The sequence below is a fragment of the Pyrgilauda ruficollis genome, unplaced genomic scaffold, assembly GCF_017590135.1.
Source record: "Pyrgilauda ruficollis isolate IOZ18807 unplaced genomic scaffold, ASM1759013v1 scaffold48, whole genome shotgun sequence".
In the NCBI taxonomy this organism is placed as follows: domain Eukaryota; kingdom Metazoa; phylum Chordata; class Aves; order Passeriformes; family Passeridae; genus Pyrgilauda; species Pyrgilauda ruficollis.
The window spans coordinates 1,140,507-1,160,104 of record NW_024526377.1 but is presented as its reverse complement, the minus strand read 5'-3'; the positions used below and the strand labels follow the sequence as shown (position 1 = coordinate 1,160,104).

Genomic DNA, 19,598 nt, shown 5'->3' with positions numbered 1-19,598 from the left:
GTACAAAGTACAGCTGGAGAGAGCAGAGATTTATTTTCCATCCCTTTCCAAGGCAGCAAACACTCCACAGTCCATGTTTACTCCCAGTATCTCCACTCCCCCATTTGCTCCTTGCTCCTCCACTCCCAGTGTTTGCAGAGACCAAGGGAGCTGGGGCAGGTTTGCAGCCCAGAGCTCTGTGCCAGGGGGCTGAGGTCCCACCAAACCCTGTCCCCAGCACGGTGTGGGCCTGGCTGTGCCACCCCAAGCTCTGCAGGGCTGCTGTCCCCCCACTGTCACAGGAGCTGGGACCTGGCAGTGCCCAGGCTGTGGCACAGCAGGGGCGCCCTGCAGGGTGTCACGAGCCCGTGCTGGCAGCAGCTGTGGGACAAAGGGGCAGCCTGTGCCCAAGGTGACAGAGCACAGCTCGCAGCCAGGTCAACACCTGTAACACCACATGTTACTTTGAAATAAACTCCTTGTCCCTGGAGCAGGAGCTGCTGGTCCCTGCTGGCTGCACCAGGGAATGGCCGTGGCAGCAGCCCAGCCTGCCCTGCTCACCCCAGGGCTACTTCTTGTGCTTCTTCTTCTTCTTCTTGGGAGCCTTGCTGGGTTTCCTGGCGTGCTTGGGCCTCTTGCTGCAGGGCTGAGCTCCATCACTGTCCGAGGCCGAGCTGTCTGAGTCTGACTCCGAGGACTGCCTGGCCTTGTGCTTCTTCTTCTTCTTCTTCTCCTGGGAAAACACAGGAAAGTGGGAATGTGGGAATGCCCTCCCTGGTGCTCACCAGGGCAGCACGAGCCTTTCTGGGCCTGTTCTGCTTGGAAAGGGCACGGTGCCTCAGGAGGCAGGAGTTAACCACCAGTGCCAGCCCTCAGCTGCAGGGCAGGGCACAGAGCACGGCAGGAATTGCAGCAGAGGGGCAGCAACATGGAAATCCAAGGCTGGAAAACACTGGATAAGTCATGTAAGGAGAGTTCTTTCTCTCATTCCATTATTTCATTGTTCTTTATTAATAAAAGTTTGAAGGATGAAGCATTTTTGCCCAAAAATTGGGTTTCTAAACCAGCCATGAGCACCATCCCCACAGCCTCAGCCCACCACCAGCCCCAGCCTGCCAGGACAGGAGCACTGGAGCACCCAAACACTCCCAGCTTTGGGCAGGAGAGCCCAGTGGAGCTTCCCTGGAGCAGGACGAGGTCAGTGCCCCTGCAAGATGTGGCTCCTTGCACAACCTCCCGAAAGATTTCACCACCCCCTCCTCTTTCCCAACTTCCTCTGTGCCCCTTCCTGCTCCTCAATGTCCTCTGCACCCCTTCCTGCTCCCCAATTTCTCCTGAACCCCATCCTGCTCATCTTCCCATTGCATCTTGTCCTGCTCCCCAATTTCCTCTGCACCCCAACTTCCCACTGCACCCCTTCCTGCTGATTCCTTCATACACTCTCCTGCTTCCCAGTTCTCCTTGCACACCCTCCTGTTCCCAAACTTCTCTTCCACCCTCCTCTGCTGCTCTCTCCCTCATGCTGTGCATCTACAAAGCCCTGAGCCAGAAGCTCCAGACTGACCCTTGGCTGCAGCATGAGAACAGCTGGTGTTGGAATAAAGTCCCTGAGGAGCTCTGAAATGGATCTAAACCCTCCAATTTGTGACAAAGCAGCAGGCAGGGATTACCCTGAGATCAGGCCTGGGGGGCACTGGGATCACCCCAAGGCAGACCAGCAGTGTTTAATGATGCAGGATGGCAATTTGGGGATATTTAATCAGGACACAGGCCTGGGGAGAGGATCTGACTGATGCCAGGGTTCATCCCCTGCATCCCCTTCCAGCAGGGAGCAGGAATGCTGCCAGCAGCTCCCAAGGGTCTGGCAAAGCCCATCCTGCAAAAACTCAGGTGTTCCCTCCCCTAGGCTCTGGGAAGTGAAGGGAAGCAGCTGAATGGGCCTCTAAAATAACTGCACCTTGCACATGGTTAATGCACAGCAGCACCAGGCTCCAGCAAGGATCCACCAACTCCAGCCATGGCCAGCCAGTGCCTGAGAGACTTTCCTGGCAAAAGGCTCTGAGGATCACAGAGTGGTTTGGGCTGGAAGGGAGCTGAAAAACCACCCAGTTCCACCTCTGTGCCATGGCAGGGACACCTCCCAGTGTCCCAGGTGCTCCCAGCCCCAATGTCCAGCCTGGCCTTGGGCACTGCCAGGGATCCAGGGGCAGCCACAGCTGCTCTGGCAATTCCAGCCCAGCCCCTCCCCAGCCTGCCAGGGAACAATTCCCAATTGCCAAGATGCCATCCAGCCCTGCCCTCTGTCAGTGGGAGCCATTCCCTGTGTCCTGTCCCTCCATCCTTGTCCCCAGTCCCTCTGCAGCTCTCCTGGAGCCCCTTCAGGCCCTGCAAGGGCTCTGAGCTCTCCCTGGAGCCTTCTCCTCTCCAGGGGAGCACCCCCAGCTCTCCCAGCCTGACTCCAGAGGGGCTGATCAGGAATTTTTGCGCTATTTGAGGACTCAAGCAGAGAAGCCAAGGAGGGTTTCAGGGAGCAGAGATGGCCACTGAGGTGACCAAAGCCCTGGGACAGGCTTAGACAGCGCCAGTGAGGAATGTGGCCCAGCAAGCTCAGCTCAGAGTTCTGACTAACCCAGCTTTTAAGCACGGGTGCCCAAACTGGATTGGGTGTCCAAGCACCAGACCCAGGGCAAAAAGGAAAGGAGCTGGCAGCTGATTTTTAATCAAACAGAACAACTTTTTTAGGGAGCTGGAAGAACAAAGACAACACCCAGAGCTGAGCATCCAGCAGAGTCCTCTGGGATCCCAGGGAAGGGAGCAGAGGATGGAGTGGCTCCATACCCACCAGACCCTTGGCACATTTTAGCTCCATAACACCAAATAATGTCATCCAAAATTGAGTCTGTTTTCCTGTGGGGTAACAACAGACTCACCAAAAGTCCCTGACCCACAGAGGAAAGGCAGAAGCAAATCCTCCCAGTCCTAAGAAGATGGGAAGGAGTTAAATCCTCCAGAGAAGGGGATGCAGCAAGGAGAATTTTCTCAAGCTTTTCCAGCCCGTGCACATGGTGAGGAAGTTTGACAGGACCTTCACAACCAAGAGTTTCATTCCAGAGCTTGGGAAATTTTCTCAGGATGTGAGGGCTGAAGGCAGGACAGGATGTCACACACGCTCCTGGGGATGGAGCAGGGGACAAAAAAGCACACATGGGCATTATGCTGGCTGGAAAAAAAAATCAACAAACCCTCACTCTCCCCTTTTTGGGAGCTTCTAACAGCCAAGATCACTCCAAGAGAGACAAATCCCTTTTCTGGCACACAGTGGGGTTCTTGGGGTGTCCTGTGCAGGGCCAGGAGCTGAACTAAGTGATCCCTGTGTGTGTCTTTTCCAACCTGGATATTCCAGGAGTCTCTGATTCTTCCAGTGCAGCAAATCAGCACAGCCTGGGCTGGAAGTGCAGCAGGAAACAAGGAGAGCTGAGCATTCCCAGAGGAAAAAATGTGGCTGCTCCATGGCTGGAAGGGCTTTGGAGCACCCTGGGACAGTGCAAGGTGTCCTGCCCATGGCAGGGGTGGCACTGGATGGCATTTAAGGTCCTTCCAACCCAACCCAACCCACTCCATGGTTTTATGGTTTTCCTTTGGAGCAGCCTGGGACAGTGCAAGGTGTCCTGCCCATGGCAGGGGTGAGACTGGATGGCATTTAAGGTCCTTCCAACCCAACCCAACCCACTCCATGGTTTTATGATTTTTAGTAGCAGGAGGCAGCGCTGCTGCAAAATCCTCCTGCAGGAGCAGCATCCTGCCCCAGACCTTTCCTTCAATGCAGCAGCCCAGCCCTGGGGGACCAGCACTGAGGACACCAGGGAACTCAGTGTGCAGGGGGTGTTTGCAGCTCAGGGATTGCCCACAAAGCCCAGGTTTGTGCCTGCAGGGACACCCTGAGCTGCCAAGTGCCCTCCAGCCCTGCTGGATGGGGCTCAGCTCAGCTCTGGCACACCCAGCTCAGCTCAGCTCTGGGCACACCCAGCACTCCAAACACTGCATTTTGGGGCAATATTTGGAGAGGATTTGGCCCAAGCAGCTCTCAGTGCAGAGGGCTCCCAGCACACAGAGCTGCACTTCACATTTCCTTGCACATCCTGCCCCACCTATGCAATTAGCACACCAGAACCCAACAAAAGTGCTCCAAAACCTCTCTCCAAGCCCCTGCTGGAGCTGCCAGCAGGACAGCAGCAGGCTGGGCTGGAGCCTGAGTGTTGGTTTTCATGGAATTCCTTCCCTACTGCTCCAGAAACTCCTCCAAGAGGGGCCCCTCCAGCACTCCAGGCTCCCTCCTGTCCTTTGTGAGGAAACTGCTCCAGGCTGTGCTCTCAAAATGTTACAACAGCTCATTCCTCCTAAAGGTATTTGGGGTTGAGATAAGAGGGGAGTGCCCAGGACTGTCCAAGAAGTTGAAATATTTTTCACCAGCCCCTTCTGAGGAGTTAAGATCCCATTCCAAGACTTAGTGTCTTATCCTTGTGAAAAACTGGAATGGATTCCTAATGTCTGTCTGCATCCCCAGGGGTGTGCCAGGAATCCTTCTAGGCTTCTTCATTTTATTCTTTATCCTCATTCCACCAGCCAATTTCATTCCAAACAAGATTCATTACACCAATCTAAAGGTGTTCTTGCATCCTTTGTTGGAGGAGCAGTCAGAATGAAGCTGAGGAGAAGAACCCAGCCTAGAGCCAGTAAATAAAGACAGCCAGATTCAGAAAAATTTCAATGAAGACAATGTGTGAAGGGCTGTGGCCTCTTAATGCCAGAACCAGTAAAACCAGTAAAACTGAGGATGGACCAAGGCTGGATGAGCCACAGGTCACAGAACAAACATACTTAGGCGTGGTTTTAACATGAAGATATGCAGGAAGATCTGGGAATCTTCCACGATGTGGGGAAAAAAGCAGCAAAGTCATAAAAAAGCCCCAATCCCAAAGGCCACCCAAAACCACCTCAGGGATGAGCTGTTCCATGTGGAATAAAGCTCATAAGGAACTCTGAAATGGATCCAAACCCCCAAATTTGAGGTTGTGTGAGCAGAAGATGGGATAAACTTGGAGCATTTCAATGTAAGGGGTTATCCCTCAGTCAGCACTGCAGGTTTTTTCTTGGAGGACAAAGGCAGCAGGATGAGAAGGGCTCAGCCATTCCCAGCCTCCTGCCTCCCACACAAGCCCAGCAGGGACACTGCTGTTCCCACAGGAGCTCCTTCACCCTGTGACCCCAGGAGGAGAAGGGACACAGAGCCTGGGCCTGCCCAGCGTTCCCAGACAGCTCCAGGGCTCGTCCCTGGCACGGCACCATGGAATTGTTTAGGCTGGAAAAGCCCTCCAAGATCAGCCAGTCCAACCTTGGCCCCAGCACCACCAGCACGTCCCCAGGTGCCACATCCACGTGGCTTAGGAGGGGTGGGGACTCCAGCACTGCCAGGACAGTTCTATCAACCCTTTTTGTGAAGGGATTTTCCCAAATATCTGGATAGGAGATGGGTATAAAAAGGGAAAAGCAGACAAGGGAGCAAAAACTTCAAAATCGGGGGGCAGGGGGGAGAGCCCCTCCATAAATCTTCACAACATCCAGACTGCTGAGAGGGCAGGGAAGCCAGGAGTGGTTTGAAGCAGAGATGGGGTCAGAGTAGGTGCAATCCCCCTGCCCTTTCCTGCTCCAGGCAAGGGTAAACATGGGGATTCTGCACCAGTGGCTCAGTGTTTGCTGGCTCTTACTTTGCACTTCAGTGCAATCTTGCCCTGTTCTGGGGAAGAGGACAAGGGAGCAGCTACACACTCTTGTGCTGAAGGCACAAGGATGGGGGAGAACAGCCATGTTATTGGGCTGTCAGGCTGCACTCACATGGAAAACCTTCACATGTCTATTTTTTCTAACTTGCCATGGGCTGAGCACTGGCTGCCCTAAACCTCCCTCAGCACAACCTGAGGCTGTTTGCTCTCACCCCTCCCCTCATTCCCTGGGAGCATCCCCCGGCTGTTCCCTCCTGTCAGGAGCTGTGCAGGGCCAGAACGGCCCCCCTGAGCCTCCTTTTCTCAGGCTGAGCCCCTTCCCCAGCTCCCTCAGGATTCTCCAGCCCCTTCCCAGCTCCATTCCCTTCCCTGGACACGGTCCAGCCTCTCCCCTTCTCCCTGCATCACCCATTTTCTCAGGGATTACAGGAGACAGGACAGGGCTCAGTGCTGCCACCCAAGGATGTGTCACTGTCACACCAGTGCCACTCCCGAATCCAGCTCCAGCCTGGGAATACTGAGGGAATCCGGCAGGAGGGAAAACAGGAGCTGGGAAGCACTGGGAAGGCAAGTTGAACAAAAAAAAGGGGGTGAGGATCCTGGGGGAATCTCTGGGAAGAGGAGAAAAACCCCAGAAACGCAAGGAAACATCAGATCCAGGAAAGCACAAAATGCTGATCCTGAACAATCACAAATATTACTTTTATTGCTTTGACACTCCGTGGAGATGGAATCCCTTGGGAGCTGGCAGCTCCCTCCGCTCATTTAAAAACCCCAGGGCCACACTGGTGTCACACATGGGAGGGGACAGGTCAGCAAGGAGATGTCCCTGAGTCCAGGGAGCTATTTCCATGTGCTGTGAATCCCTGGAGCTCCAGGCAAGCAGGGAAGCACATGGTGGCTCCCAGACAAGAGCACAGCAGGCACTCCAGACTACAAGGGAACCATTCATCTCCAGGATCCCACATCCTGCCTCCAAAAAAGCTCCAAGTTTTATTATTCCAGCTCTGGAAAACATCTGACAACTTTTGATGTCACCCTTGAGAAGGGAGGGAGATCAAAGGAACAAGTGAGATTTCAAGGAAAGCTATTAATCCACCAAACAAAAAAAAAAAATCAGGAACAAATTCAGGACAGTGACCCACATTTCCTGAAGTGTCATCAGGGCAAGACTCCACTGGGAATCCCCATGCTGGTGGATGGGCAGGGGTAGGATAACAAGCTGTCTGTGCACTTCTTTGTGTAATTTTTCCCCAAAATTTTTAAATAACTTGAGTCTTGTCTGCCTGTTGCCAGTCTCCAGGGATACAGAGAGGCCACAGAGCTGGAAGGAGGGGAAAAAACAGAGAAAGGATTTTGGAAGAGTAATTAAAAGTGGGACTGTGAAGGGGCTGATGGAAGAGCTTGTTTATTTATTGAAGCCTTGAACTGGATTGTGGCTGCCCCTGGATGTGTCCCAGGCCAGGCTGGATGGGGCTTGGAGCAACCTGGAACCATGGCAGGGGTGGGATGGGATTTAGGGTCTCCTCCACCTCAAACCCTCTGGGATTCTGTGAATACTCATCCCTGAATAAACCTGACCACTAAAAGCTCCTGGCTTGGGTTCAACTCTCACCTGTGTTTTACTTTATCTCATCCTGCTCCGAGCCAGAGGTCAAACACAGCCTGGGAAATGTCTCTGATCTGGTGCCATTTTCACAGGGACAGAAATTGCTCTGGAGCCTGGGAATGCTCCCTGTGCAAACACAGCCAGGGATTTTCCCCCAGAGTGTGCAGATAAACCCAATTCCCACAGCTCTGGCAGGGTCAGGATACCCCTGGAGCCAGCAGGGCACTGAGTCCAGATCAAAGAAGGGTGTGAGGGCAGGAAAAGAGGAAAACAGGAATCCAGGACACTGAAGCAATGCCTGTAGAGCCTCACAAAGACCAGGAACAACAACAATCATCTTTTTCTCTAAGAATACATTTTCAGGGCTGCGTGTTGTAGCACAAAACCAGCTTGAAGGGAACTTGACAATAACAGGAGAAAAATCTAAGAATTAATAAGAAATCTGCAGAGGAGGTTCCTGTTTTGCTACAGAATCTGCCCAAAACTGAGGCATCTTCTCAGCCCACACCTGGCTACTCACACCACCTTGCTGGAGTAACTCAGGTGTAGCTACAGAGCAAATCCCCATCCCCCATTTCCTTTTCCAGGCCAGCCAGAGGTCACCTCGTACCTTCTTCCTCTTTTTTGAAGACTCCTCAGCCTGGCTGATCTTTTTGTCCCCTTCACGTCCTGCTGCTGCCCCCTCCTCTTCCTCCTCCTCTGGAATGAGGCTGTATTTGGTTCCTCCAGGCTGCATGAAACACTCCTTGGCAAAGTGACCTGGAAAAAAAAGGTGTTTGAAGGAACAACCCAGCCCCTTTTCCTTTTTTTTTGTTCTTTTTTTAACAAATGCATTTCATACACCTGAAGTGCTGCCAAGGCTCTTTTGATTATCAGTCACAAGGAGAAAATCTACACTGGACGTTTTTTATCCTGAAATTTCAGCTGGTTGAACATGCCCTGATTACACAGGACAGGGAACAAACATAACCCAGGTCATTCTGGAGGGATTAGTTAGGCAAAAGAGAAAATATTCTTGTCCCAACAAGTAAAAATCTGTCTCTGCAGGGGTTTAATCAGCCCAGAAAAGAATGGAGGAAAGGTAAATTGGTATGACTGGCACCCGGAAAATGAGCTAAAGCCACAAAGAGAGAGAAATTCAGCTCTTCTGGTTCTACCCTTTCTACTCTGGACAAATCAAAGCTGACCTACTAAGAGCTGCAGGGGAAATTTGGAGAGCTGACACTTGCTGTTAGGAGGAGATGCCATTATTAAAAAGCAGATTGGAAATAGGCATAATCCTGATTTTTGGGGTTCTTTAAAATAGTGTTTTATACATAATAGTTCTTTAAATAGAAATAATCCTTTAAAATAGTATTTTAAGGATATTTCTCTACTACTACAGAGCCCACACTCAGCATTAACCTCCTCCAGAACAGCACGAGCCCCATTAACCATTTCCTCTAAATAACACAAGTAGGGCACAGCAAAAAATCCTGCACAAAAAAACTACTTTGTACCTCAGCAACTCGAATAAATCTACTGAAAGGCACCACAAAATCATCTCCACACTGCTGAACCAGGCAGGACATCATTTCAGCAGGCACAAACTGGGTTTTAGCTCTAAGACACAGCTCCAGTGTCCCACCAACTGAGCTGGAGCTTCCACTGATGGTTGTTCACAGTGGGATCACCTGCTGAAGGTTTCTTTGCTTCTTAAAAACCAAAATCAGAGTAATTACCTCAAATGGGACTCAGCAGTGGGGATGGTCCATCCTGCACTTTGCTGAAACCCCAGAGATCAGCTCCATGCACAGCACGGGCTGCTCCTGTGCCTCTCCTGTGCTCACCTGTCCCTTGGTGTCCCCCAGTGCTCTGGAACGTCTACGGGGACTGTGACAACTTTGCCACCCTGAAGGGACACAGCGGGGCTGTCATGGAGCTGCACTACAACACAGATGGCAGGTGAGGGCAGGGGCTCCCTGCAGCTCAGGGAACAGGGCTGGAGCCCAGGAGAGGCTGAGGGAGCTGGGAAGGGGCTCAGCCTGGAGAAAAGGGGGATCAGGTGGGACCTTGTGGCTCTGCACAACTCCTGACAGGAGGGGACAGCCGGGGGGGTCGGGCTGTGCTCCAGGGAACAGGGACAGGAGCAGAGGGAACGGCTCAGGCTGGGCCAGGGCAGGCTCAGAGTGGGCACAGCAGGAATTTCCCCATGGAAAGGGGGGTCAGGCCTTGGCAGGGGCTGCCCAGGGAGGTTTGGAGTGCCCATCCCTGGGGGTGTCCCAGGAATTCCTGGATGTGGCACTCAGAGCTCTGGGCTGGGGACAAGGTGGGGATGGGGCACAGCTTGGACTTGATATTCTTGGAGCTCTTTTCCAATCTCAAGAATGGTTGGGTTGAAGGAACCTCTGGAGATCACCTGGAGCAGGTGACACAGGGACACATCCAGGTGGTTGGGATGGCTCCAGAAAGGCAGACTCCACTCCCTCCCTGTTCTCTGCCACTCCCCATGTACAGAATTTTTTCCTCACAGTGAGGGCATTTACTTTCTGGCCATCACTCCTTGTCCTGTCCCTGAGCAGAGCCTGCACCATCCTCTGACACCCCCTGGGGATATTTGTGTGGATTGATGGGATTCCCTCTCAGTTTTCTTCTCCACAACAACCAGGCCCAGCTCCCTCACTCTCTCCTCATCTCTCCAGTCCTTCATCATCTTTGTGGCCTACACTGGTCCCTCACCAGTAGCCCAAAGGGGTGTGATTTTAAGGAATAAACTTTTAAAAATTTTTTTAGGGACTTGAATTAAATCTTTTGGTTTTGTAGCAAGTGATAAAAACTCCCTCCTCTAAAGGAGGAACATGGAACTAAAATTCAGTCCTTACAACCACATGCAACCATGTCAGCAGCTGTGGCTGCTCCTGAATCCCTGGAAGTGTCCAAGACCAGGTTGGATGCACGGGCTTGGAGTAGCCTGGAATGGTGGAAGGTGTCCCTGGGGACTGGAATCAGGTGGGATTTAACGTCCCTTCCAACCCAAACCATTTTGGATTCTAACCACAAGACAGACACTGATACAAGCCCTCCAAGGGTCACTGCCTGGCTGGGACAGAGCCATAAAGCAGCAGCCCAGACCCACCTTTGCATCCACACTTCTTGCACACCGTGTTCAGCACAGCCTCCAGGGTGATCTTCTGGCTCGTGTAGTCCCTGAAGCTGCGTTTCTTCCTCTCATCCTGGCTGGGAGGACAAGAACAGCTCCATTTTCAATTCATTCTCATCTTTCATCCCTCGTTTTTTACAAACAAAAGGCTTTTACATTTTTGTATGACCAGAAGACTTTTAAAGGTTATGTGGTGTGGTGGTTTTGGTTTGCTAATTTGAGATTTCACTAATTTTGAGATTACTTGTGGCCGCAGCTCTCTTCACAGAGAGCAGCAGGCACAAGTTCCCAAGGATTTCTCCTAGGGAAAGGCAGTGAGAAGCTCAGAGAAGAAGAGAAAACAATTCTTATCTCTATTCACTGCTCCTGTTGTTTTGTACATGTGGAATGTGTTATGGAGATTGTTTACCCAAAGTGATTTGTTAATTGGACAAATTACAACTGGTGAAGGTTGTTTTGGTTCCTTGGCCAACTGGGTCAAAGCTGTGTCCGGGCTGTCTGCAGACACATATGGAGTTTTTTTAGTATATCTCTTTAGTATGTAATTTATTATAGTATTAGTGTAATACAGTACAGTTTAATAAAGCATTGTTCAGCCTTCTGAATCATGGAGTCAGAGCTCTTTATTCCCTATGTTGGGGTCACCCTGCATCGATAACCACTTCTGTAAATGTCTCCTGCTGCAATGTATTCGCAGGGCTTAGGCCATAGCGGGCACCAGCCAGCCTGCTTCTGAGTTTGTTATCAAAGCCTCAGGGATTCCTCAAGGCTATTGGAACATAAATTGTGCAAATTAAGAAAGAAGAGGCTGAGAAACCAAATACCAAGACCACAAGAACTGGATAACAGAGGGCTGTGAAACACCTGCACTGTAACCAATCACATACTGGGAGAAATGCAGGCAGAAAACGAGGGAGCAAGACAAGGCACCAATCAAGCAGTGTGTACTTAGTAGTTTGTAGGGTCTATAAAAGTGTGTGTAATGGGAACAATAAAGGCTTCTGCTGGATCATACAGGTCAGTTGTGCAGGAGCCCTGGATTTCCCACAACAGTGTCCCACGCAAAACCAGGACACTCTCAAAGTAAAACCTTCTAAACCCAAAGAGCAGAGCTGACCTGGCCTGGACAACTCCAGGGATCATGGGGCAGCCACAGCTGCTCTGGGAATTCCATCCCAGCCTCTCCCCAGCTCCCAGCGAACAATTCCTTCCCAAAATCCCATCCATCCCTGCCCCCTGGCCGGGTAATAATTAGCATTGATTCCATGATTCACAGAAGGCTGATCAATAATCTGTCTTTTTTAAGAAACCCATTGCTTTTATAGACAGTTACAATACAGACAGACTTAATTGGTCCTCTAATCAAAACACCATCAACACTGGTTCATTAAGAAACCACCCTTTGGTAAACACATCTCCATAACACATTCCACATGTTCACAACAACAGGTGCAGCAAGTGAAGATAAGAATTGTTTCTCATTCTTTTCTCTGATCTTCTCTGAGCCTTTCCCAGGACAATGCCTGGGAAAGTTGTGCTGCTTTCTGTGGCCAGAGAGCTGCTGCCACACAGCCCTGCCCTCGGGCAGTGGAAGCCATGCCCTGTGTTCCATGGGAAGCCATGCCCTGTGCCCCATGGGCAGCCATACCCCGTGCTGCTCTGAGCATCCACGCCTTGTATCCGTGGGCAGCCATGCCCTGTGCCCCCTGGGCAGCCATGCCCCGTGCCCCGTGGGCAGCCATGCCCCGTGCCCCCCTGGGCAGCCATGCCCTCTGTTCTGCTCAGCTTTACCCACTCAAGGGAAACGTTGTTGGGATCCAGGTCCTTCCCTGTGCCTTGGTGAACAACCTTCATGGAGAGGGAGAGCTTCAGTTTGTCATCCTTCATCTGCAAACCACACAATTAGCAGTATGAATGACCTGACAATGCTAATGAACACCCAGGGTATTTGACTTTAATTAGGGTTACCTCTCTCCCGATGAGCTTGACCCAGACCTTGTCCCCCACGTCGAGCATCTCTGCGGGTTTGTCCACGGGGCAGGAGGACATGTGAGTCCTGTGCACGAGGCCTGCAGGGAATGGGGGAGAGGGGACAGGAACAGCTCCAGGTGTGCTGTCACACTGACAGAGGACAGGAACAGCTCCAGGTGTGTCTGTCACACTGAGAGAGGGGACAGGAACAGCCCCAGCTGTGCTGTCACACTGAGAGAGGGGACAGGAACAGCCCCAGCTGTGCTGTCACACTGAGAGAGGGGACAGGAACAGCCCCAGCTGTGCTGTCACACTGAGAGAGGGGACAGGAACAGCCCCAGCTGTGCTGTCACACTGAGAGAGGGGACAGGAACAGCCCCAGCTGTGCTGTCACACTGAGAGAGGGGACAGGAACAGCCCCAGCTGTGCTGTCACACTGAGAGAGGGGACAGGAACAGCCCCAGCTGTGCTGTCACACTGAGAGAGGGGACAGGAACAGCCCCAGCTGTGCTGTCACACTGAGAGAGGGGACAGGAACAGCCCCAGCTGTGCTGTCACACTGAGAGAGGGGACAGGAACAGCCCCAGCTGTGCTGTCACACTGAGAGAGGGGACAGGAACAGCCCCAGCTGTGCTGTCACACTGAGAGAGGGGACAGGAACAGCCCCAGCTGTGCTGTCACACTGAGAGAGGGGACAGGAACAGCCCCAGCTGTGCTGTCACACTGAGAGAGGGGACAGGAACAGCCCCAGCTGTGCTGTCACACTGAGAGAGGGGACAGGAACAGCCCCAGCTGTGCTGTCACACTGAGAGAGGGGACAGGAACAGCCCCAGCTGTGCTGTCACACTGAGAGAGGGGACAGGAACAGCCCCAGCTGTGCTGTCACACTGAGAGAGGGGACAGGAACAGCCCCAGCTGTGCTGTCACACTGAGAGAGGGGACAGGAACAGCCCCAGCTGTGCTGTCACACTGAGAGAGGGGACAGGAACAGCCCCAGCTGTGCTGTCACACTGAGAGAGGGGACAGGAACAGCCCCAGCTGTGCTGTCACACTGAGAGAGGGGACAGGAACAGCCCCAGCTGTGCTGTCACACTGAGAGAGGGGACAGGAACAGCCCCAGCTGTGCTGTCACACTGAGAGAGGGGACAGGAACAGCCCCAGCTGTGCTGTCACACTGAGAGAGGGGACAGGAACAGCCCCAGCTGTGCTGTCACACTGAGAGAGGGGACAGGAACAGCCCCAGCTGTGCTGTCACACTGAGAGAGGGGACAGGAACAGCCCCAGCTGTGCTGTCACACTGAGAGAGGGGACAGGAACAGCCCCAGCTGTGCTGTCACACTGAGAGAGGGGACAGGAACAGCCCCAGCTGTGCTGTCACACTGAGAGAGGGGACAGGAACAGCCCCAGCTGTGCTGTCACACTGAGAGAGGGGACAGGAACAGCCCCAGCTGTGCTGTCACACTGAGAGAGGGGACAGGAACAGCCCCAGCTGTGCTGTCACACTGAGAGAGGGGACAGGAACAGCCCCAGCTGTGCTGTCACACTGCAGCTCCTCAGGGCATGCAGAGAATGCTGAAGGGCATGGGAAAAATGTGCTAGGGTTAATAAATTAATCAATAAAATTAATAAAATAATTATTAAATAATAAATAAAATAAAATAGTTATAAAATAATACATAAAATTAATAAGCTAATACATAAAATTAATAACATTAATAGAATTAATAAATAAAATCAGTAATAAAGTTAATAAAATTAAATTAGTAATAAAATAATAAACTAAAATAATAACATTAACATATCTAATTAAGAAATTTAATAATAGAATTAATGACATTAATTAATAAAATTAATGAATAAATTAATAAGTGAAATTTTAAATGGATTAGTGTTCATTTCATCCTCTGCTCATCCTTTTTTGAGTTCAATACAGACAATTCTCCACTGACCCTCGGATTTGCAGTTTCCAAAGTGGCTTGGAGCAGACAATCCTTTGGGGTGTGGGAAGAATGTGGTTTTATACCATTAATAAATATAATTTAAAAACCATTATTTTAAAAACGTGAAATTTAAATTCATTTTTATTTATATTTATTTACATTTATATTTACATATTTATATTATATTTCAATTTATTTGTTATTTATATTTTATTTTTCATTTTAAATTTATATTTATTATTATAATTTAATTTATCTTTAAAACTTTATTTCTTTAACTCATTTTGAATTTCTATTTTTTGATTATTGTTTATAATGCAGGTACCACCAGTACAACTGTAAATATTAACAATAAATACAAGTAATAAATATATTTATAAATAAGTACATTTATAAATAATAATATTTATGAATAATAAATAACAACAAATATAGTTGTGAATTATCTATAATGTATTTTGGAGGGTGCTCCAATTTTTGAACTGCTGAGACAGGTGACACCACCCCAAACTGGATGGGAATTTGGGTACTGACAGTGGAGAGCAGGGTTCTGCAAGCAATAAACACATTTATAAAAAATAACTGTATTTATAAAGTAAATAAATATACTTATGAATACTAAATAATAACAAATATATTTGCGAAAAATATATTTATTCACAAATATATTATTCACAATATATTTACTATTTAGTCACAATATTATTATGTTAATAACATTATTATACTCAACATATTATTAATAGTAGGATTTTATAGGGTGCTCCAGTTTTTGAACTGCTGAGACAGGTGCCACCACCCCAGGCTGGACTGGAATTTGGGTACTGCCAGTGGAGAGCAGGGTTCTGCGTGTGAAAAACGTGTGGAAAACGTGTGGAAAACGTGTGGAAAACGTGTGGAAAACGTGTGGAAAACGTGTGTTTTATAAAGGGCTTTTTACAGATATTCAAATGAATATTGTATGTGTTATGTTAGAAAGTTATGCTCTATTATTTCTGAAGTAGTGTGTTAAACACAGTTGGAGGTTATAACAAAATGCTCAAATAGAAACCATGCCATGCAAGATACTTTTTTTGAAGAGAGGAATGAGGTACTCGCACCAGCCAGCAGCCCCAGGACACCTGAATCTCTCAGAGAAAAAGAATTTACTGCTCCCTTATCTGAAGAAATGAACTTCTTCCTGCCTCCTCAGCCCTGAAGAGGAGGAAGAAGCTGACACTGACCAGACAGAATCCTGTGTTTGAATGGAATTTCTGCATCATGGATGAGGTGTATGAACATGCAACAGGCTATTGCTCTTAAGGGTTAATCCTCTGTTAACCTCTGCCACCCAAAATCCCCCTTTTTCACTCAAAATCCCCCTTTTCCTGCCCCATTTCCCCCTCAATCCCCTGTGTGTCCTTTTTCAGGCTTATTTTGCCCACAAAGAGGTACCTGGACAATCCATAACTCTTTGTTTTGATTGTCTCCTATTGTCCAAATCCTAATTGTCCTAATTTTATTACTCTAATTATATTACTATTTTTATAATCATTTCATTATTATTAAACTTTTACAAATATAAAAACAAGTGATTGGTGTTTTTCACATGCAGGAGGAGCAATCTGGGAGCAGGTGGCTGCTCCAGCCCCACTCCAAGGTACCTTGTGCCTCCCCAGCAGCCACAATCCTGCCCAAAATCCTGCCCAAAATCCTGCCCAAAATCCTGCCCAAAATCCTGCCCAAAATCCTGCCCAAAATCCTGCCCAAAATCCTGCCCAAAATCCTGCAGGGAGCAGGGAAGGGGCTCCTGGGGGATGCAGCTGTCCCACAGTCACACACAGCTTACAGCTGATTTTCCACTTGTTTGGATTTCATTCATTTATTTTGTTTCATTTCTTTTATTGTTTTAGTCTTGTTTCTCCACTCATTTCCACTGACCATTAAAAGGAGGAAATTGGGCAAACTGCAGAATTTTCACAGTTCTGCTATCACCTTCAAATGATTCTCTAAAATATTCTTATTTTAGTTATCAAAACCTCCACTAAAAGATTCTGAAGGTACCAAACCTCAAAATATCCAGAATATACCAAAATCCCATCCCAAATATCCTGAAGTTACCAAAAACTCCTTTGAGTCTTTTATGGTAATCATGCAAAAGCCCATCATATTCTAAATGATTTCCAAATTTCTTCCTAATTTAGGAAAAATTCATTTCCTGATTTTTTTTCTGAAAGCCTTTAATTCTGAGCTGGCTGCTTGCCTTGGCCACACCAACAATGAAAAAAATCTCACAGACACCAACCTTGTTTCCTGCAGCCTGGGATTTTGATAAAGGCCCCATAGTCTGTCACTGCAGCAACCTGGGGAGAAAACCCAGAGGAGAGCTGGAGGAAATCCCTTCTCAGAGAGGGGAGAATCTGCACAACAAACCTGCCCAGCTCACTGACCTGGAGATTGGCAGAGAATCAGAGAAGGGGTTGGGTTGGAGGGACCTGGAAACCCACCCAGTGCCACCCCAGGGACACCTCCCACTGTCCCAGGTGCTCCAGCCTGGCCTTGGGCACTGCCAGGGATCCAGGGGCAGCCACAGCTGCTCTGGCAATTCCAGCCCAGCCCCTCCCCAGCCTGCCAGGGAACAATTCCCAATTACGTGTGGAAAACGTGTGGAAAACGTGTGGAAAACGTGTGGAAAACGTGTGGAAAACGTGTGGAAAACGTGTGGAAAACGTGTGGAAAACGTGTGGAAAACGTGTGGAAAACGTGTGGAAAACGTGTGGAAAACGTGTGGAAAACGTGTGGAAAACGTGTGGAAAACGTGTGGAAAACGTGTGGAAAACGTGTGGAAAACGTGTGGAAAACGTGTGGAAAACGTGTGGAAAACGTGTGGAAAACGTGTGGAAAACGTGTGGAAAACGTGTGGAAAACGTGTGGAAAACGTGTGGAAAACGTGTGGAAAACGTGTGGAAAACGTGTGGAAAACGTGTGGAAAACGTGTGGAAAACGTGTGGAAAACGTGTGGAAAACGTGTGGAAAACGTGTGGAAAACGTGTGGAAAACGTGTGGAAAACGTGTGGAAAACGTGTGGAAAACGTGTGGAAAACGTGTGGAAAACGTGTGGAAAACGTGTGGAAAACGTGTGGAAAACGTGTGGAAAACGTGTGGAAAACGTGTGGAAAACGTGTGGAAAACGTGTGGAAAACGTGTGGAAAACGTGTGGAAAACGTGTGGAAAACGTGTGGAAAACGTGTGGAAAACGTGTGGAAAACGTGTGGAAAACGTGTGGAAAACGTGTGGAAAACGTGTGGAAAACGTGTGGAAAACGTGTGGAAAACGTGTGGAAAACGTGTGGAAAACGTGTGGAAAACGTGTGGAAAACGTGTGGAAAACGTGTGGAAAACGTGTGGAAAACGTGTGGAAAACGTGTGGAAAACGTGTGGAAAACGTGTGGAAAACGTGTGGAAAACGTGTGGAAAACGTGTGGAAAACGTGTGGAAAACGTGTGGAAAACGTGTGGAAAACGTGTGGAAAACGTGTGGAAAACGTGTGGAAAACGTGTGGAAAACGTGTGGAAAACGTGTGGAAAACGTGTGGAAAACGTGTGGAAAACGTGTGGAAAACGTGTGGAAAACGTGTGGAAAACGTGTGGAAAACGTGTGGAAAACGTGTGGAAAACGTGTGGAAAACGTGTGGAAAACGTGTGGAAAACGTGTGGAAAACGTGTGGAAAACGTGTGGAAAACGTGTGGAAAACGTGTGGAAAACGTGTGGAAAACGTGTGGAAAACGTGTGGAAAACGTGTGGAAAACGTGTGGAAAACGTGTGGAAAACGTGTGGAAAACGTGTGGAAAACGTGTGGAAAACGTGTGGAAAACGTGTGGAAAACGTGTGGAAAACGTGTGGAAAACGTGTGGAAAACGTGTGGAAAACGTGTGGAAAACGTGTGTTTTATAAAGGGCTTTTTACAGATATTCAAATGAATATTGTATGTGTTATGTTAGAAAGTTATGCTCTATTATTTCTGAAGTAGTGTGTTAAACACAGTTGGAGGTTATAACAAAATGCTCAAATAGAAACCATGCCATGCAAGATACTTTTTTTAAAGAGAGGAATGAGGTACTCGCACCAGCCAGCAGCCCCAGGACACCTGAATCTCTCAGAGAAAAAGAATTTACTGCTCCCTTATCTGAAGAAATGAACTTCTTCCTGCCTCCTCAGCCCTGAAGAGGAGGAAGAAGCTGACACTGACCAGACAGAATCCTGTGTTTGAATGGAATTTCTGCATCATGGATGAGGTGTATGAACATGCAACAGGCTATTGCTCTTAAGGGTTAATCCTCTGTTAACCTTTGCCACCCAAAATGCCCCTGTTTCACTCAAAATCCCCCTTTTCCTGCCCCATTTCCCCCTCAATCCCCTGTGTGTCCTTTTTCAGGCTTATTTTGCCCACAAAGAGGTACCTGGACAATCCATAACTCTTTGTTTTGATTGTCTCCTATTGTCCAAATCCTAATTGTCCTAATTTTATTACTCTAAATATATTACTATTTTTATAATCATTTCATTATTATTAAACTTTTACAAATATAAAAACAAGTGATTGGTGTTTTTCACATGCAGGAGGAGCAATCTGGGAGCAGGTGGCTGCTCCAGCCCCACTCCAAGGTACCTTGTGCCTCCCCAGCAGCCACAATCCTGCCCAAAATCCTGCCCAAAATCCTGCCCAAAATCCTGCCCAAAATCCTGCCCAAAATCCTGCCCAAAATCCTGCAGGGAGCAGGGAAGGGGCTCCTGGGGGATGCAGCTGTCCCACAGTCACACACAGCTTACAGCTGATTTTCCACTTGTTTGGATTTCATTCATTTATTTTGTTTCATTTCTTTTATTGTTTTAGTCTTGTTTCTCCACTCATTTCCACTGACCATTAAAAGGAGGAAATTGGGCAAACTGCAGAATTTTCACAGTTCTGCTATCACCTTCAAATGATTCTCTAAAATATTCTTATTTTAGTTATCAAAACCTCCACTAAAAGATTCTGAAGGTACCAAACCTCAAAATATCCAGAATATACCAAAATCCCATCCCAAATATCCTGAAGTTACCAAAAACTCCTTTGAGTCTTTTATGGTAATCATGCAAAAGTCCATCATATTCTAAATGATTTCCAAATTTCTTCCTAATTTAGGAAAAATTCATTTCCTG

The 19,598-nt window shown here is 48.7% G+C and overlaps 1 protein-coding gene across 1 annotated transcript; it reads right to left on the bottom strand.

Annotated features, from left to right (window-relative positions):
* Positions 1–20: 20 nt before the first annotated feature.
* ZCCHC17 (zinc finger CCHC-type containing 17) lies at positions 21–19,546 on the bottom strand. Its single transcript, XM_041479135.1, has 7 exons — positions 19,499–19,546; positions 16,703–16,760; positions 12,476–12,576; positions 12,303–12,394; positions 10,484–10,584; positions 7,979–8,127; positions 21–712 (listed from the first exon to the last, which is right to left on the bottom strand). Exons 1-7 carry the CDS (start codon positions 19,544–19,546, stop codon positions 548–550), a joined length of 714 nt encoding a protein of 237 aa, XP_041335069.1. The 3' UTR covers positions 21–547.
* Between the last annotated feature and the right edge of the window lie 52 nt (positions 19,547–19,598).